Consider the following 20,977-nt stretch of genomic DNA (forward strand, 5'->3'; position numbering starts at 1 on the left):
CATTGCTAGAAAAAGCTAGCTCAGTGATTTGAGAGCAAGGCTGAAGCAGAGTGGCGTTTAAAGTGTAGATGTCATTATAGGTCAAATCTAGACTTGTTAAAGAAGGCATCTGGCAGACAAACTTTATCAGACCAATATTTAACCATTCTTTTATGTAAGAAAGCCAGATGTACTCCACGGCAAAGGCACTCTGAAAAATCATTCTGTATATTTTAAAGCTTACTTCAGTTCCACTTAAATACAAACCCTTCAAGCTCCTGAGAAAGTTGTTTTCCTTTACATCCCACTTAAAGCCGGGCATGCATTTGGATTAATCAAGAGACTCAAAAGCTGTTAAAAGCTTTTTCAGACTTCTAAGTACATGTAGTTGTGATGGACATCAGGAATAATGATTTCCTCTTGAAGTCTAAGTCGCACTAAATGTTTTTAAGATGTGATTCATGTCTGTTTGTTCATATTAGAGTTAAGACTGCTCGAGGAAAAATATTAACTTTTAATGCAAAAACTAAGCAATGAGCATTTTAACCCGTGTGTAAAAGACAGGAATGGCCTGTATGGTATTGTAACATTTTGCTCCAGAATAATCGGAATCCAGCAGAGAGACTTGGGGTTCTTTGTGGAAGAGGCTGGTAGTCCAAAAATCTTCGCCTGACCCTTGTGTGTGCCATTATCTAAAGTGGCCACATGAGGGCGCACATCTCTGTGAAGTACTGATTTGCTTGTTGTCTCTGACAATCTCTGACTGTTGTTTGTTTGTAAATGCATGTCTGGTCTGGGTGGACTCTTCTAATGTGTCTCTTAGAGCCACTGGGAGTCTTATATCACTCCTCAGCCCAGAGCGGCCCACAGTGCAGCACTATTCTCTGACCAGCCCTGCTGTCATTTTTATGTCCAGCACACTCTTTGCACAAGCAAAAAATAAATATGGGGCCTTCTATGGCCTTCATGAGTATGCTGGTCTTAAAATGGAGTTCATATTCTCAGGTGCATTTTCATATCCCTTGAGCCTTCAATTGCACCCTAATTCTGTTTCGTCTAACTCGCAAAAGGGTGTAACAAAATTATTTTAAATTAGCCGTGTGTCTCTGCTGCAGCTCCGCCTGCAGAAAATCCAGGGTAACTTATATCCAGTTGTTTGTAGAATGCCCCTGTGTACCTGTTCCTTTACCGCCCACGGTACCCTTTCCTCATGTCCCTCCAACTTCATCCTCTGTGTGTGACTATTTCTTCAATTTGAAAACAAGGTCCACACATTTATGAGACAGATTTTGTTTCTTTACTTCCACAAATTCAGTTGAACATATTAGTCATGGAACTTTTGTAACTACTTCAGGCGATGATCATAACACCTTCGCCTTCTTTGCAGAATTCTGCAGGGAAAAAGAGAGAAAAAGTATTCAGTTTTGTCTGAAATCCTACGACTTCATTACATTCTTATATCAATTAGAAGGTGACACACCATTCTCAGGGTTGTAGTGGAAGTTCGGTTCTCCTGTGAAACCAAGACAGCTCGCCTGCTTTTTGAAAACTTCCAGGTCTGATTCCTCAAGAGTCGTCCCCCTGGCTGGAAACAAACAAAATAAGAGAAAAACAAATAAATAAAAATGAAGAAATGCTACAGATGTAAAATTGAGTTATTCCCTTTTGACCAGTTCTTCCTACCCAACAGGTAAAGTGTACGAGCGTTGAACTCAGGCTTGTCTATAGGGCTGCTAAAGTTCATCTTCTGAAGTAAGATGTTGATGTCCATGCTGGTGCTGTTGATGCTGAAGACCATACATCCGTCACAGGTTGGCAGAGATTGGAACGTGGAGCTGACCTTGGCCACTGAAGACAAAGTTAAAAAAAGAAATGAAAACAACAGTATTGCATCTGAGGCAGACACTGTTTAGCTTGCTCATAGAATCAAATGAAGATGGATGATTTGAGTTTCAAGATTATTTCTGGACTTCTCATGCCTTTATTGAGAGGACAGGGAAATGGATAGAGCTGGAAACAGAAATGAGAGTGTGGGGCACTGGTGGCACAGTGTCGCAGTGGTTAGTGCACACGCCCCATGTATGGAGGCTGTGATCCTCAAAGCGGGCGGCTGAATGACTCTATTCACTGTCCTATCTCTACAATAAAGGAATCTTTAAAAATAAATTCATAAAATGAGAGTGTAGGTGCCAAGGCTGAGGGTGGAACCCGGGACGGCTCCACTGAGGGCTGTAGCCTCTGTGCATGAAAAACAGAATTTAAGCACTGAGCAAAACAGACGCCTAATTCTAGTCTATTCATGCCAGCAGCTCAAAGTTTGCAGCCCGGCTCACCCAAAGCAAGATCCAAAGAATTGCATTGGTGTTTACATGAAAAAATTAAAGGGATCTTTTTCAGTCATCTAATACTTTGTCTTCAGTCTCATTAAATTCTATGAGAATCGTATCGTGAACCCAGTATCGTGAATCGTACCGTGAGTTGAGTGAATTGTTAAGTCGCTACATCTTACTGATTGGACCTTTACCATCCTCTATAGGTTTTTGTACCTAAACCAAGGACATGCCTTTAATTTGGAATTCTGTTCATTATGACTTATTTGTCTTCTCTCTTAATTATAAAGGCTTTGGCAACTAGAGGTTGTCACTCAACTAAGGTAAGTATGGGTTCCAATAAGCAGTTTCACAGGCGGTGAAACTGTGGTATTTATATTTCAACAATCCCTGATTTACTGACTTACAAAACTAACATTTACAAGCTCCAGTGTCGTCGTATCAGATCAGGTAACTTACTTTCGACTTTTGCAGTATCGCCTTCAATATTTACTGTGAAGTTTGAACGCATGCAAGTTCCATTTCTGGGGAAAAAGAGTGAGAAGACATGACGAGTTTAAACATCGGATTGGAAATTTGTAGCTCATGTTTGAAAAAAACTGTTCATGACTGAAACAAAATAAAAACCAGCATAACAAGGGCATCACAAGAGCTGAATGATGCTTCAACAAGTTGGTGCTCAACAGTCCATCTTAATCCACAAATGTACAGTTAACTTCTAACATTTGAGCTTATTTTAACCCATAGTGTTGGGGGGTGGGGGGGGGGGGGGTCACAACATGCCTTCCAGAATAAGTAATGGAAATTCAAATCAGTTAAAATTACATATTTTACCAATTGTTGTAAAAATATATACTAAAAAGTAGTTCAATTTCTAATAAAACTATATGATTAAGTGAAATGCTCGTACAGATGAATGTGTAAAAATAATTCAAATGTTAGAAATTTTGTCTCTGCTGCTATTTACACCTAAACATGAACACACCTGTGTGTTAAAGTTCACATAAGTTTAAATAAGTCTCAGAGCTCCTCAAAACATGTGTGTAAAGTGTCTTGTTCTAAATCCACCCTGATCCTGTATTTGATCATGTCTATAAACCCCTTTATTTCAGCCCTGCTCAGAACAGACTGTTTCTGTGTCTGTACCTTTAAATGTAAATGAGATTTGAGCAAAGGCATTGTCTATTAGGGGGATTATTTCCTCTGATGAAAGCCCGATTTAATTATCATGTGGTTTATTTGGGCATCTGATTTTGCATTTTTAAATACTCACATCTTGTTGTGCTCAGCCATGACCAGGTCATTGGGGCTTGATGTGGACATCGAGATGTTCACCCAGGAGCTCTCAGTTGTTTTCAGAATGTCGTTAAATATGCCATTGTCAACGTAACCCACGAGGAAGTTCATCCGTCCGTACATCTGCATAAAGTAGACTCAAATATCTGTTATCAATTTAAAAAAGGACTTAAAGACGAACCTTTATAGGTTTTTTCAGCATTGTCCTTCATCGTTTTTAGATTATGGTTTGTCTTTTTGAATTTGTTTGTGTATCGTTATGTACTAATATAGACTTTCTATGTACAGACATAACAAACCCTCCAAACAGTCCTGCAGAACATCATATATATTGATTCTTAAATCTAGATTTTTATACACAGCAGATACTTTCGATAGGTATTCAAACTTGGGTATTATACGGACGATAGTACCAACCCCTAATGGAATAAAGTACAGCACCAAAAGCTTTTTTGTATTACTTTCATAATTTAACAGATTTATTTGAACAAGGTAGGCATAATTATCAGAATCAGAGGGAACACGGTTGTAATTAAATAGTCTTGACTTGAATTTGACTTGATGCTTTAATCATTCTATGAAGGGTTAGTTTAGATCGCTACATTTGATTGTTTATCCTTGCCACTAGATTGTGGGGCAATCTCGGACTTAGTTGCTGAGTTGTTCATAGGCTCATGTCCTTTGTAGAAAAACACAGCATAGGGCAACTGTGGTTCAGTTGGTAGGGTCAGTCGTCCCTCAACTGGAAGGTCTAGGGTTTGATCCCCAGCTCCTGCAGCAACACGTCTGATGTGTCCTTGAGCAAGAACCTTAACCCCAGGTTGTTTAGGTGGCAGCATATGAATGTGAATGAACTGATTTGTTTCTTCTGATGTTCACTTTACACAGCAGCCTCTACCATCAGTTTGTGAATGTGTAGGTGTGATCTGCGGTGTAAAAGCACTTTGAGCAGTCAGAAGACTAGAAAAGTGCTATACAAGCTCAAGTCCATTTACCATTTACCAAAATCCTACCACACAGACAATTTCTATCTAACATTAAGGGTAATAATGGAAACCAAATATTTTTTGTACAGTGTCATGCTTTCAACCTTTAAGTTAATGCTAATGCCAAAAACAAATTAGGGCAAGAGGTTCAGGAAAGCTGTAAACCACTTCAAATATTTAATGCAAATGTTTACTTAAAGAGCCAGGCAGGAAGCAGAAGAGGGCTTACCACAGAGAGGTCGGCCATAGACAAAGGCGTGACCAAGGGTTTGCATTCTTCGGGTGTCTGGGCCGAGCTGCTCAGGAACAACCCCACTACCAGAAAGAGACTGCTGAACCACAGATCCATGATGGTTACAGGCTTCAGACTATTCCAGGAAGAAAACAAACACAGTGCCTTTAAGCCTTTAAAGAATGGCACAGTATCAGGTGTTCTGATTTATCAATTGACTCGTCCTTGGCTACCCACGATTCACAAATACACAGAGAATAAAGTCCATCACAGGAGTACATTGACCCTGCCAAAACCTACAATGACTCACAAACTCACCTTCTCTTCCAATGCTTTAACATCCAACAGGCCATCGGTCACTGTCCCACATATTCTGCATTCTGGTCATAATTTGCACACTGCAGGATGGTGAGAGCATTTAATAAGCCTGAATGAGGTTACTTTAAAAATGTTTAGAGCAATGTTTTTTGGCCATTTATGCCATTATCGGATAGGCTTCTGAGTTTTGATTCTGGTCCTGAATGGTCTGGATTTGATGGACCAGAGAAGGTAGGCAGTTTTAAGGCACCCCCATACGGCCGTTTTGGACGCCCCTCGGTTTGTCAGATATGAGAGCAGTTATCAGGTCAACAGGTGTTGCAGTGATGGAAGCGGGCAAGAGAAGTGGTTCAGATAAAAGTGATTGTTCCCGACCTAAAAAGCCTCTGCATGTTTCTAATAAGCTCCACGAGCAGAAACGTGCTCAAACTAGGATCAATATTGGAGATGCTTTTGAAAAATGGAGAGAGGTTAGAACACACGGCCTGCCCGATCTGAACCCGAGTGGTGTTTTGTTGTTGGACTTCTGTGGTAGTCGTGGATTGACCATTACAAAAACCTTGTTCGAACATACAGATGTTCATAGGTGTACCTGGTACCAGAACACCCTAGGCCAAAGATCGATGATCGACTTTGTAGTTGTTTCGTCAGATCTGCGGTAGTATGTTTTGCACACTCACGGAAAGAGACGAGCAGAGCTGTCAACTGATCACCACTTGGTGAATTTTCTCATCCAGTCTACATGTGTTTTGTGGATTTGGAGAAGGCTTTTGACCGTGTCCTTTGGGGGATCATTTGGGGGGTACTGCGGGAATATGGGGTCCCAGGCCGTTGGTATGAGCCATCCGGTCCCTGAATGACCAAAGTGGGAGCTGTGTCCGCATCCTCGGCACAAAGTCAGATACGTTCCCGATGCATGTTGGCCTTTGCACAGAGTTGCCCCTTGTCACCTGTCCTGTTTGTGATCTTCATGGACAGGATCTCAAGGAGCAGCCGGGGGAAGGAGGGTTTCCAGTTTGGGGACCTCCAAGTCTCATCTCTGCTTTTTGCAGATGATGTGGTTTTGTTGGCCTCCTCATGCAGGGACCTCCAGCAGGCATTGAGGGGGTTTGCAGCAGAGCGCGAAGCGGCTGGGATGAGGGTTAGCACCTCCAAGTCCGAGGTCATGGTTCTTTGCCGGAAAACAGTTGGTTGCTCCCTCCGGGTCGGGAGTGAGTCTTTGCCCCAAGTGAAGGACTTGTTCAATAGTGAGGGTAGGATGGAACGTGAGATTGACAGACGGATTGGCTCGGCATCAGCAGTAATGCAGGTGCTGTGCCGGACCATTGTGATGAAGAGGGAGCGGAGCCTGAAATATGAAATGTCCACCGTTATACCTCCTCTGATTCTTTTCCCTGTTAAACAACACTTTTCATTACCTTTAAATGTAGAAACGCAAGAGGGCGATCGAAGACTTGTCACATTGAATGAGGGTATTTCGATAAATTAGCTTGAAGTGTTCAAATTTCTGTTTCATTCACACATGGTTCCTACAGCATCCTCTGTCTCCAGAGCTCTCCGCACACTTATAAACAGAATTCCTGTAAAGTCAAACACAGATGGACCTGGACAGACAACTTAGTATGTTAGCTTGATGCGAACACATAAAAGTAATAGCCATTCATGAGCTAACAGACTTAGCATTGCAGTCAGTTAAGTTGACTTAAGTACAATTCAATTTAACTTACCAATGTTCTGTAAAATAGATAAATTCATTAGTTAAGTTAGTTTCTTATCATTTCTTCGGTCTGAAGCACTATCGATGGCCAGTAGGCTGAATAAATTTAGCCCTAATGATCAGCAAATCAATGAAGTGGGCCACAACATCTGTCAATCATTTAGACTACAGAAGTAAGCATAGACTGTACGATTTCAGCCCTGTCTAGTCACCATTTTTCATCGTACTACTCATTGTTAAGTCAAGCTGAATTTCAGCCAGTTCGCCCGGTATCGGTCTTCCAGTGTAATTTTTTTTTCAACATACTTTGTTAGTTACACTTTGTAATTGAGAGATATGCCTCTCAAAAACATAACACACATGCACAAACAGGAAATGCATTAGTGGAGAGATGTCAGAGTGGGACTGCTACACACTGCTATGCAGGGAGCGCACCAGAGCTGTTGGGGGTTCAGTGCCTTGCTCAAGGGAACCTCTACAGTGATCTGGAAGTGCCCTGGCACCTCTCCAGTTACCAGACCAACTTCCATATTTTGGTCCGCACCAGGACTTAAACCGGCGACCTGCCGGTTCCCAACCCAAGTCTGTCTGCCATCTAGTCTTACTTTGGTGATGTTTTACCCTTGAATATGTATCAATGACGACTGTGTTTCAGCCTTTCCCCACCTGATTGTATCCATTGAATTATGTTATCATATGTTCTTTTAAGAAAGGAAGAACAAAAAGTGGCAGCAACCCCATCTGGCCATCTGGAACTCTTTGGAGCACCACTCGCTCTGCAGGTAGCTCCGACTGATGACACAGATGGTCTTCCTGCTGCAGTAGATGTCATCTGTTACAGTTGTTAAGGTATTAGAGCCCAAGAGAAGATCTCTTAAATGTACCAAGTCTTCAAAAGCTCTGTCATCAATGTGTGACATTGAATTATATTCCATATATAAGTAAAGTAGCTTCGACAAGCCCCTTAAGTCGGTTCTGTTGACAGTTAGAATTTGATTTGCGTTTAAGTCCAGGAATGTCGCATTTTCAGGAAAGTCATCAGGGATGGACGTGAGGTCCCGATCTGCACATACAACTGAAATATCCCAGACATAAGGAGAATGCGCCACAGCACAGTTTTTCAGCGAGTAAGCCAGCAAGGGGTTAAGATGAAGCAGGACAGACAGAAGAAAGCTGAAGGAACTGAGGTGGTGTAGCATGTTGATCTTCAGTTTCAGTCCTGTTGAAGATAACTTCTTTGATTTTCTAAAAAGGGAACATGATATTTTAGGAGACAGGCTGTTCATCAGAGCTCATACATTCATATTTGCTGCCCTTTGTGTCGTAACAGTTGAAATTTTGAAATGTTTCTTTAAGACATACTGTGTTTTGATAAGTTACTAGGAGAGCGACGCCACAACAGGGCACCTTGTTTTTATCCGTGAAGTCAGTTTGAGCCGGAACCAATTGTCTTATCGCACAGGTGCACTAGACAACTACATCATATGACAGTTACAATCTGACCCACTGACGAAGACTATATCCCAATATTTCATCACCCAAAATGTATTATTTTTTTAAACGTTTTTCACAAAGCATTATAATCACAAATTTAACCACCGGTTCTGTTGTGTGAGGTCACGAGGTGGTCACGATTATCTTAGTAAAATCATGTAGTTTGTGATGAGTCATGATTTTCATATCTTGTAGTGTGAGCATGCTAGAGATAACAGAGAAGAAGATCTGTTAAGATTCTCCTGATGTGTGTGATGCTACCCGATTTTAAAATCTAGAAGCATTTTAAAACTCCTGCAGTGTGAGCCCGGCTTTAGACCCAATTCAAGGTTTCATTCTGGCTTCTCTACTGTTCTTAAACTAACAAACAGCAACTCACAAAATGTAATCCGACACTGATAACAGAACCAGATCATCTTTATTCACCGGACTCCTCTGCAGGTTCAGATGTTTGACCATGGACTGCAGGACTCTGTTTCCTTTTTAATTAATTTATTGAGTGAGTGAGAGGTTTATAATCGTCCTCCTGCTCACACTTAAGGACATGCAGCGAGAGCAGAGTTGCAGAACAGGAATGTAAAAGAGGAACAGTCCTGTGGAGCTGCTTCAGCGCAGCGTTATTTTCATGACTTTATCGTTTGCATAATGTAGAGAAATAGAACTAAAGCAGCAACACGGAGAGCAGGCTCTGGTACACCCAGACATGTTTTTTATTCACAGGTTATTTGTGTATTCTCACTTTTTAGCCAGTGAAACCCAAGCTAGCTTGTCAAGCAGCAGACTACACTGAAACAATTCATAGCTTTGAGGCTTGGAGGGCAAAAAGAGCTCAGGAAAGTCTTAATTTTCCATTTAGTACAATTATCATATGGTAACATCACCTGGAAAGTTCTGCAAAACAGATGTCAAGGAAAACTCCGGGTTTTGGGTTCTACTACCTTAAAATGTTAAAACTATTGGAGAGACAAGGCGCCTATGGTTGATTGTTTGGTTTGAACAAGCCATGTTCAGAGGCTGGTGACCTCGAAGCTTGCATCTTGGGTTTGATTCCAACTTGTGGCTCTTTTTCCACAGGTCATTCCCTGCTCTCTATCTCCTCCCGATTTCATACTCTATACACTTTCCTTTCCCTCCAATAAAAGCCCAAAAAGCCCAAAAATAAAACTTAAAACTTAGGAAAGACAATCCAGAGAAATTCCATTTGCCAAGAAAAAAAGGGTCCACTGCTAGTCTGCCTACCCCCGAGATGTCAATCTATACTGTCAGTAACAGTCAACAAAATGAATTCCTCCTCCTGTCCTCTGGATATCTCCAGCCCAAGATTTCTTAAATGACTTTTTAACACATTTTTTCCTTTTATACTGGGTAGGGTTAGGGTTAAACTTTTTTAATAGTTCCCTATCCTCTAGCATCGTGCCCCAACCCTTATTCAACCCCTGTTGAAGAAACCTGACATACATTCTAATGATTTTAACAATTTCAGACCTATCTCTAAAACTCCTTTTTTGGCCAAAGTTCTGGAGAAAACAGTTGCAAATCAACTATTAGCTTTTATGAAAGAAAAGTTATCATCAGGTTTTAGAGCTCATCACAGTACAGAAACGGCCCTTCTTAAAGTCATGAATGACTTGCTTCTAGCTGCTGACGCTGGTCGTCCTTCCAAAGTGTCATGTAAATTATACTCTGATACATTAGCTCATCGGTAAACATTCTCTTCCTCAGGTTGGTTTCCCCCGTTGGTCTTGACTACAGTCAACACAGAGATTGTTTTCACCTGGGGGGAGGGAGTAGCAGAGAGAACTCCCATGATTCCCCGCTAGCCTCGATGTCACATTTTGTTATTGTTTTGATTGAGAGCCCCCTGGTGTCTGATTTAACATACTGTGCGTTAAAGTCATACCTTACGGACAGGACTTTCTGTGTTGGGATCGTCGAGTCTGGGCTCTAGGCTGCATTGTGGGGTTCCTCAGGGTTCAGTCCTTGGCCCGATTCATTTTACTATTTAAATGCTGCCATCTCATGAGATCACATAACATCAGTTTCAACTTTTATGCAGATGAGACCCAGTGGGTATCCTTGCATCCTTGCACTGACTGTCAGTTAGTTTAGAGTGGATTTAAAATTTTTACTTATCACTTTTAAAGCCCAGAACGGTTTGGCCCCAAGTTATATTTCTGACCTTTTTACTCCTCATCTACCGTCACAGGCTATAAGGTCCTCAAATGCTGCTCTCCTGGTGGTTCCAAAGTCCCAATATAAAACAGAGGTGACAGAGAGTTTGCCACCAGGGCCCGTAGACTCTGGAACAACCTCCCAGAGGAGATTAGGATGGCAAAGACTTCATCTTTCAAATCTCTTCTTAAAATACACTTTTATAGTCTAGCCTTCCTATGATCCTTTCTTTTTATCATCCCACTGTATCTGTTTTTATTTTTTTTCTTATGTTTTATTACAGTGTTTCATGTTTTACTGATGTTTTATTCAGTCCTTATTGTTTTATGATTAAAACTTAAAGATTCTGTTGTTTTATCCTGTAAAGTACTCTGTAAACCTTTTTTTGGAAAGGTGTTTTTTGGAAAAGTTTATTATTGTAATTATTTAGTTGGATTGTTGGTAACCCCCAATTTCCCATCTTTAAGTAATCTGTGCCTGTGAACACTAGAGGGAGCCAGAGTTCATATAAACACCCATGTTTGGTTCAAAGGTAATCATGCACTCTGCTGCAGTATAGTTTGATGCCGAAGCAGAAGCCTGCCTTTTAAAACACTTTTACAGGATCATCTTTGCTCAGATTCCTTCAACAGTTTAGATAAAAAATGTTGGAGCTGCAAAACTCAGAAAATCTCCAAACCAACAACAACAAAGCAATATTTGAATACCCTGGTTAATGAAGTGAGGAAAGTTTCAAACAAGGAAGTGGACCGCTATATGACGTCATTCTAAACGGCTCCTGTCACTTCAAAAAGTGTCGTATCCACACAGCACTGCCTGTTCCTCCTCTGAGCTGCTCTAGATGCGGAAGTAGGAAGAGGGTTGTTGTTGGCATCTCAGAAATAACAAAAACACCCACAGTTAGCAGGATGGACTCAGTCCGCGAGTGGTTGCCATGGTTACTTCTTCTTCTTTCTGCTGTTTGGCAGATTTGCAAACCAACTGTGTGAATACTGCCACCGGCTGTATCGGACTGTGTTCATACACAAGTGTACTCGGGTGCAGAACTGATGTAACTAATGTGAACGCAGACCAGCGGGGGAGGGGGGGTAGCGAGCGTGCTCGGGCACGGTATGAAACAATCCTGCCTAATGTGAAAACGAAAGATAATTTCAAAATGCGTTTCTCAGAAATATTTTCAGAAGTTTACCATGATTGCTAAATATTTGACAAACATAAATTGAAATTCTACCTTTGCTAGCATGAGAAGACTTCTGGTGAATACCGAAAATCTGTTTGGGCGCCAAGAGCGGTCAAGATAGAATAAAAAAAATCGACTTTGTGGGGGACTGGTTGGTTAAACACAGACATGCTCTACAGAACTCAACCAGCACTCAGGGGGTTAATACCCTTACTTTCATTTTGAGATTGAGGATTAAGGGATTATTTCCCCTGGTGGTTAAATGCAGGGGGAGAAATGATAATACATTTTTCATGGGCATTAAATTCATTATTCAGCAGACGATTTAGAAAACCAGCAGCTACAAGAAATCAAATGTTTTCTCTCTCTCCATCTAATTTTTCTCTTCAGCCTCTTCCTTTTCCAAATCCTAATTAAAGCAGCCCACTGTGAAAGAGTTTAACCTTTAATCCCTCATGTGGGATAATACTGCAGCATCATGCAGTATGACAAAACATGGTCATCTCCGTATTCACCAAAAACTTCACAAGATATTCATTAAGAATGCAGAGAGGAGTGCTGGGGGGTGTAGATCGATCTTGGTCTCAAGACCACTTCAAGGTCTCGGTCTTGCCTTGGAATTCTTGAAATGAAGACCACCACCTGATAGGCTGTCATCACTGTGATAGGATGTAAAATGCCCCTTTCTAAAACAACATAAAAATTCATTTCAGTTGTAGTTTCATTCCCCAACCAGCCACCACCCTGGGTTACGACCGCAACCTTCCCTGTCCGGGACCGGGATGGAGACGACAGGAGAAGAGGAACCTGCATATCTTAAATCTTAACAAACCTATTCATCTCATGTTCTTTGTGATGCTTTGAAAATGAAAGTAAAGAGACCTTGTTTGTTACTGTCACATTTATTTAAAATCAAACTTTAATTAAAAAGAGCACTCTTTTATTATGTTCAATCTCATGATGGTTTTTGTCTGATATTCATGGTCTTGCTCTTGTCTCGGTCTGGATCCGTTTAAGGCAATATGAGCGACTTTCTGATCCAGTAGATGTCGCACTTGAGCTCCAGCATGACACCAAAACAAACTGCTGTTTGGCCACGCCTCCTCCATACTGAAGCCTCCACTCCACCTCCAGAGACACACCTCCAACGCCCCTCCCCTCGTGTTTGCACAAAGGAATTGGGATCCACCATAGTTAAGCGCAAGCGACGGACAAAATTGTCCTTGTCTTGAGCTGCAATCACCTGTGTCCTGCATTGTTGTGTTAGCATGCTAATGTTAGCGCTCTTTAGTTAGCTCGTAGCTTCACATTTCATGTAAACTGACACAGAATGAGCGTGATCTAAAAACTCTTACTAACATCCAAATAATCAGTGAGTATGTTCTTCTTCTCTCTAGTTCTTGACTAAAACAGCTTTTATACACAAGGGGAGGAGCCGGCCGTCCCGTCCATGTAAACACGACTCTGACAACAACACAGCCAGCGGGACTCGAGCTTCTCCCTCATTGTAGACAGTCATGACTCAGAGACACATTTACACAGGATGGACTTCATTTCTGATTTATTGATGTGTGAAATGTTGCACATTCTGTTTTGAATGTCTCCGACTTCAAAACAGTCTCGGAGCACTCTGGAATCGGGCATGTCTTGTTCTTAGTTAGTGTGGTCTTAACTACATCACTACCACCATATTTAGGTCCCCACGTTAAGCAGGTCTGTTACAGACATTAGCTAATATCCCATGGTTGCTATAATGCATATGTTGTTTTATCATGAAGTCTGGAACATTGTTTATCGCCAGTCTGGAAGCGGTTTAATGTCCGAAGTGAATCTGAGTAAATAAGGGCCACTGCGGAGCCGGACTGTCAATAACAGAAGAGAATCTGGAGGGGAAAAGTTCAAATACAATATTCAAACATTAAACTCAAACATCTCCTTGAAAGGGATGCTGAGGGAGTGTGCTGACTCGTCTGGTTTTACTTTGATTAAAGTTTGCGTGTGTGTGTGTGTGTGTGTGTGTGTGTGTGTGTGTGTCAGTCTTACCTTATCTAACACCTGTGTAAATGCATGAGGTCTGTGAAGCGACGCAGACGCCCGAGGGCGAAGCATTTTAATGAAGCAGATGAAATTCTGAGAAAACCTGAGCAGGTTACTGATCAGGACCAGATGAGAGGAAGAAGGTGAGAGAGAAAAAAGAGGAGGAGGATGGAGAGAGAGGCAGTCGCAGAGTTCGACTGTCCTACAGTTATTGCCACACTTTCCCATAATGCACTGCTGTGAGAGGCAGTTCCTTGCAAAGGAAGTTAGGCCTTCTAATAAAGACAGCCGTCCTGTCATCAAGACTTGGTCGCTTGTAACATGAAGCTGTATTGTAACTGCCATGAAACCATATTCTGTATAAAACACGGACGTAGTCTCAGTGACGTCACACATTCTACAATTCACTTAGCAGACTCTTTTCTCCAAAGCGACGTACATCAGAGAGTAAGAACAACACAAGCAAGGATCTAGAAAAAAGAGAACAATGTCAGTAAGAGCAAACGATCAGCTTTGAGTCTGATTGGACACACAGGTGCTGACAGGAAGTGACCAGAGGCAAAGCACAACATTGAGGGCAGTTCTTGAGAGCTCTAATCAGTATAGAAACCATCTTATAAGTCGTCGTTATCAAACAAAAACCATCGTCACAACACACACACACATAGGTTTCTGAAGCCAAACGATGGCAGTCACCATATTGGAAAACTTGCAAAAACATGGCGCTGAGGTGGGCTTTAAGAATCTGACAGACGGCATTGTAACACTACGTACATATGTGAGGTTAAGAATGGGGATCAGCAGAATGGGTCAACTTTAAAGTCTGTTTTAGATTCTAAATTCAAAATGACCATCCCAGTTAATATCACAGCTTCCTTGACTCATGGATGCACAATGCTAATGAAGCTAGCTTAAGTTTTGTTTTAAAGCATATACTTTCCCTTCTCTCTCCTCTGAGATGGCAACAGCTACAGTGCTGAACTAAAGGTTTCAAAATGGTGGTCAAACAGCCAATGGATGACATCGCTCTGGCTCTGTCCACTTCTCACAGCGTGTCCTCACAGCATGCAACGCGCACGAGCGTCAACGACAAAATCCGCCTGATTCTATTGATTTCTATTTCAGTGTCCTAACTGCCTGCCGGTGACGTTTTTACCCGGACGCCCCGTTTCTATTTTCTTCACTGTCAAAAACAGACTGAGGAACGAGGAAGGAGGGGGCTCCACACGGTACTGACACTCACTTTTCTCACTCAGCAGAGCTCGTTAGCTTGTTCTACAAAGTCGAGATAATGGTGCATAAATAGTATCAACATCCGTGATTGAAATGCTGTGCTGTGACTTGTGTCAACACCAGAGAAACACATTTTTCCGGCTCACCTCGATCCGTTTATAGACGAGCGTCTGAGTAATTTGAGTCAGCTGCTCGTCAATACAAAGCACCACACATCAGTTTGTCCACCTTCAAAATAAAAGCACTAGATGTCATATTGGGGGGAACTGAAATTAGATATATGGTAAACAAATACTTATGATGTATTACTTGAGTAAAGATAAGACCTTAGGATCACATCTCCATATTAAGAGTCTGCACCATCTTATTTAAATTTGTTAAAATAATAATTATGAGGATTCATAGATTTAAATTCTCCTCGTCACGCTGAAGTGAGCTGAGATCAGACGGTGTCGAGGATCAGAGGAGGCTTTGCGGCTTTGATAAAGTCCGTTTCATCACTTTGCTCCCAACACCCTGAAGCCGTTCTTTATTTATTGATGAGGCGGCTGATCAATACATCTTGTAGAGACAAACGATGACAGCGCTGCTTGGAAGTGTTCACTGATTCATAATGGGCGCGCTCTGCGGGGAGCTCCAGTCCCACAGCTCCTGATTTATTGATCAAATATCTCTGATCAATAGATCGTGATCCCTCAGCTTGAACTCTGCTGGAATGTGGAGAAAAAGAAACATTCTGGTTTTTGGTAGTTTTACATTATCGACACTGAGCCCATAGCCACGTCCCCAATAAAACACAGAGAGGACCCCGATGTGTTAAGGCGCTCAAATCACAAGATGTTACCATGAACCGAAAATATGTTACCGTCAATATCAATCAGTCTTTATTTATATAGCACCAAGTCATAACAAATGTTATCTGCAGACACTTTACAAAAAGAGCAGGTCAGATCGTACTTTGTTATATTATTTACAGAGACCCGACATTAATCCATCATGAGCACAGACCTCGGTAACGCAACAGTGCAGAGGAAAAACTTCTTTTTAGAGGCAGAAGCTTCGAGAAGAACCAGACTCGTGCTGAATAAGAAAAATATTTCTGTCTGCAAATGTAATATTGGTAAAAAAGAGAAAAGAAAAGTCCCCATGGTGTTATGCTCTCAGGGAACTTTCTAGAGGATAGTTCCTCTTCAAAAAGTCCCCAGAACTGAATGCTCTGGATTTGTTTGGACCAGAGAAGTTAGGCTGAAGGAAGGCACCGCCACAAGGCCGTTTTGGACGCCCCTCGGTTTGTCAGATATGAGAGCAGTTATCAGGTCAACAGGTGTTGCAGCGATGGAAGCGGGCAAGAGAAGTGGTTCAGATAGAAATGATTGTACCCGACCTAAAAAGCCTCTGCATGTTTCTAATAAGCTCCACGAGCAGAAACGTGCTCAAACTAGGATCAATATTGGAGATGCTTTTGAAAAATGGAGAGAGGTTAGAACACAGAAAGGTTTACAGACCCATGCAGAGCTGGATAAACACTGAAGCTTCAGAGTCCACCACATGGTGACCTGTGTGAGCATGGACTCTAGAGAGGAGGGGGGGGGGGGGGAGACAGCTCTCTGTGATGTTTAGAATTTAGAATTTAGGTTACCCATTTTAACCACTAGGTGTCAGAGTTACATTATTGAGTGAAATTTAAAATATAATTAATCTAAATTGAAACTGCAATTCTGAATTGTTTTCACCTGTTTATGGAAACTTCAATAATGTGTTAGCACCCCCCCCACACACACACACGCACACACACACACACACAGACAGAATAATGCACCACACAACACAGTAAACAGACGTCACTGTTTATACTGATCTGACAACATCACTACCAAAAGTCTGTTCAGTTGCTTTACAACTGCATTCATATTTTCAACCATGGATTCTTTTTTCTGAAACTTTTCCCCTCAGCGATATTGACTTGCAATATTCATGAAAGGCCGCTGCAGACGTCAGATGATTCCTCTGATATTGAACTTCAGATCCTGTCCTCAGTTTTTCCTGCGGAAGACGACAAACAGATGAAAATTAAAAAATGTGTAACAGAAAGAGTTCTAATCATCTCGGATGTTTGCTCTCGTCGATGCATTTTCCTCTCAGCTAACATTTCTTGATGGTTTCACAGTTTACAGACATAGTGGGGGTTCACAAGTACCCGGATCTACGCAGGTGTACGAGTACTTCAAGTACTTTCGGGTCCCAGGACACGGGTTGGAGAAGATGAGGTTCGAGGCTCGGACTGAACAAACGTGTTTACCGTCACATCTGCAGAGAGAAAGTACGAAATATGAAAGAAACTGTCAAATAAATTGATTTTCCAGCATTTCATTTATGCTTTACTGTGGGACATCTTTGGTATCTGTTCATGTTTATCAAGCAATGATGTAGAAAGGAGGAAACATTCTCTCACCTGTCCGCCATCACCTGCAGAGTGTTGGGGAGTCTGCAGGCGGTGCTGGGCGGCTGACTGCGGGGGGCGCGGTACCTGCACACCTTCTTACTGGTCCTGCCATAGTTAGCCATCAGCACTTTGATCACCTGAGACCCTGAGGACGGACAACAACAAACAATAAATTAATATGATGAATTCAACATCAAAATAAGTTTATTAAGGATTAATAAACTTAAACCCACCACAGTAAAGGGTTGCCCTCCTTTTCTGACACACATAGTGGATTCCTGAAACAAGAAAACAAGTTCACTACTTCCAATTTTACATCCAAATAACAAGCAGACACACACACACAAAACATGGAAATGCACATACTCCCAGCCTCACAGGTGTACGTGGTCTCCATCCAAACACACCTGGTCAGGCAGGGTTTGGCTGCGTGACATGACGCCATCGGGACCCAACACCTGTGATGACCGTTACACCTGACAGAAGGAGAGACAGATAACAGGGTTAAAAACCATTTCAAAAACCAGATCAACTATCCATCCAACCATTATCTTTACTGCTTTTCCCCTTGTAGGGTTGCGGGGGGGCTGGAGCCGATCCCAGCTGTCATAGGGCGAGAGGCGGGGTTACACCCTGAAGTGTTGGCCAGTCAATCACAAACTAAACTTCAACTAGACACAGTTTGGATTAATCTTGTCGAGTTTGTTTTACCTCCTCTTTACTAAGTTGAGAACGGGCGTCGGCGAGCAGAGCGGGGCATCCAGACGCTCGGGTGGAACGCCATCGACACAAACCTCGGCCTCCCTGTGACTCACCTTCACGTTCCTAACTAAGATCAAACCACCATCTGAAACAAAAAACAGGAGGAGAAGAAGAGAGGAGACGGATCTGTTTCATTCAACTTTACTAAAACACCATCTCTGAATACTACGACCCGTGATACAGCTGGTACTGGAGTTGTGGTTTCTTTTATAGAATTTAAATGAAAGAAGGGTCACGTACAACCAAAAACACAAATAAAAACACCTAATCACAAAACCACCACAAAGAGACTCAAACCACCACAAAGAGACTTGAAACCACCACAAAGAGACTCAAACCACCAAAAGAGTCTTAAAACCACCACAAAGAGACTCAAACCACCAAAAGAGTCTTAAAACCACCACAAAGAGACTCAAACCACCACAAAGAGTCTTAAAACCACCACAAAGAGACTCAAACCACCACAAAGAGTCTTAAAACCACCACAAAGAGACTCAAACCACCAAAAGAGTCTTAAAACCACCACAAAGAGACTCAAACCACCAAAAGAGTCTTAAAACCACCACAAAGAGACTCAAACCACCACAAAGAGTCTTAAAACCACCACAAAGAGACTCAAACCACCACAAAGAGTCTTAAAACCACCACAAAGAGACTCAAACCACCAAAAGAGTCTTAAAACCACCACAAAGAGACTCAAACCACCAAAAGAGACTCAAACCACCACAAAGAGACTTAAAACCACCACAAAGAGACTCAAACCACCACAAAGAGTCTTAAAACCACCACAAAGAGACTCAAACCACCACAAAGAGTCTTAAAACCACCACAAAGAGACTCAAACCACCAAAAGAGTCTTAAAACCACCACAAAGAGACTCAAACCACCAAAAGAGTCTTAAAACCACCACAAAGAGACTCAAACCACCAAAAGAGTCTCAAACCACCACAAAGAGACTCAAACCACCACAAAGAGTCTTAAAACCACCACAAAGAGACTCAAACCACCAAAAGAGACTCAAACCACCACAAAGAGACTTAAAACCACCACAAAGAGTCTCAAACCACCACAAAGAGACTTAAAACCACCACAAAGAGACTCAAACCACCACAAAGAGTCTTAAAACCACCACAAAGAGACTCAAACCACCACAAAGAGTCTTAAAACCACCACAAAGAGACTCAAACCACCACAAAGAGTCTTAAAACCACCACAAAGAGACTCAAACCACCAAAAGAGTCTTAAAACCACCACAAAGAGACTCAAACCACCAAAAGAGTCTTAAAACCACCACAAAGAGACTCAAACCACCACAAAGAGACTCAAACCACCACAAAGAGACTTGAAACCACCACAAAGAGACTCAAACCACCAAAAGAGTCTTAAAACCATCACAAAGAGACTCAAACCACCAAAAAGAGACTCAAACCACCACAAAGAGACTCAAACCACCAAAAGAGTCTTAAAACCACCACAAAGAGACTCAAACCACCAAAAGAGTCTTAAAACCACCACAAAGAGACTCAAACCACCACAAAGAGTCTTAAAACCACCACAAAGAGACTCAAACCACCACAAAGAGTCTTAAAACCACCACAAAGAGACTCAAACCACCAAAAGAGACTCAAACCACCACAAAGAGACTTAAAACCACCACAAAGAGTCTCAAACCACCACAAAGAGACTTAAAACCACCACAAAGAGACTCAAACCACCACAAAGAGTCTTAAAACCACCACAAAGAGACTCAAACCACCACAAAGAGTCTTAAAACCACCACAAAGAGACTCAAACCACCAAAAGAGTCTTAAAACCACCACAAAGAGACTCAAACCACCAAAAGAGTCTTAAAACCACCACAAAGAGACTCAAACCACCACAAAGAGACTCAAACCACCACAAAGAGACTTAAAACCACCACAAAGAGACTCAAACCACCAAAAGAGTCTTAAAACCACCACAAAGAGACTCAAACCACCACAAAGAGACTCAAACCACCAAAAGAGTCTTAAAACCACCACAAAGAGACTCAAACCACCAAAAGAGACTTAAAACCACCACAAAGAGTCTTAAAACCACCACAAAGAGACTCAAACCACCACAAAGAGACTCAAACCACCAAAAGAGTCTTAAAACCACCACAAAGAGACTCAAACCACCAAAAGAGTCTTAAAACCACCACAAAGAGACTCAAACCACCACAAAGAGACTCAAACCACCAAAAGAGTCTTAAAACCACCACAAAGAGTCTTAAAACCACCACAAAGAGACTTAAAACCACCTCAAAGAGACTCAAAACCACCACAAAGAGACTCAAAACCACCTCAAAGAGACATAAAACCACCATAAAGAGTCTTAAAACCACCACAAAGAGACTCAAACCACCACAAAGAGACTCAAAACCACCTCAAAGAGACTCAAAACCACCTCAAAGAGACTCAAAACCACCTCAAAGAGACTCAAAACCACCACAAAGAGACTCAAAACCACCTCAAAGAGTCTTAAAACCACCACAAAGAGACTTAAAACCACCACAAAGAGACTCAAAACCACCTCAAAGAGACTCAAAACCACCACAAAGAGACTCAAAACCACCACAAAGAGTCTTAAAACCACCACAAAGAGACTCAAAACCACCTCAAAGAGACTCAAAACCACCTCAAAGAGACTCAAAACCACCACAAAGAGACTCAAAACCACCACAAAGAGTCTTAAAACCACCACAAAGAGACTCAAAACCACCACAAAGAGACTCAAAACCACCTCAAAGAGACTCAAAACCACCACAAAGAGACTTA

At 41.8% G+C, this 20,977-nt stretch overlaps 3 protein-coding genes across 4 annotated transcripts in view; 1 reads left to right on the forward strand and 2 right to left on the reverse strand.

Moving 5' to 3' along the window:
- Nucleotides 1-20,977, forward strand: part of LOC132991113 (uncharacterized) — a 113,884-nt gene that overhangs the window by 32,016 nt on the left and 60,891 nt on the right. The gene's annotated exons all lie outside the window — the stretch shown is intronic.
- LOC132991121 (uncharacterized) lies at nt 1,254-5,046 on the reverse strand. The gene is made up of 6 exons (XM_061059749.1): nt 4,821-5,046; nt 3,583-3,728; nt 2,769-2,833; nt 1,663-1,827; nt 1,460-1,564; nt 1,254-1,370 (listed from the first exon to the last, which is right to left on the reverse strand). Exons 1-6 carry the CDS (start codon nt 4,938-4,940, stop codon nt 1,330-1,332), a joined length of 642 nt encoding a protein of 213 aa, XP_060915732.1. The 5' UTR covers nt 4,941-5,046; the 3' UTR covers nt 1,254-1,329.
- The window catches only part of LOC132991111 (L-rhamnose-binding lectin CSL2-like), an 8,778-nt gene continuing 4,609 nt past the window's right edge, over nt 16,809-20,977 (reverse strand). For both annotated transcript variants that reach the window (XM_061059730.1, XM_061059729.1), the window contains exons 4-9: nt 18,129-18,264; nt 17,784-17,893; nt 17,651-17,695; nt 17,427-17,562; nt 17,172-17,281; nt 16,809-17,017 (exon numbers count right to left, since the gene is read on the reverse strand). In XM_061059730.1, coding sequence (XP_060915713.1) covers nt 16,995-17,017; nt 17,172-17,281; nt 17,427-17,562; nt 17,651-17,695; nt 17,784-17,893; nt 18,129-18,264 — 560 coding nt within the window. In that variant the 3' untranslated portion in view covers nt 16,809-16,994. The remainder of the gene's footprint in view (nt 17,018-17,171; nt 17,282-17,426; nt 17,563-17,650; nt 17,696-17,783; nt 17,894-18,128; nt 18,265-20,977) is intronic.

This window comes from Labrus mixtus, chromosome 16 (genome assembly GCF_963584025.1).
Source record: "Labrus mixtus chromosome 16, fLabMix1.1, whole genome shotgun sequence".
Lineage (NCBI taxonomy): Eukaryota > Metazoa > Chordata > Actinopteri > Labriformes > Labridae > Labrus > Labrus mixtus.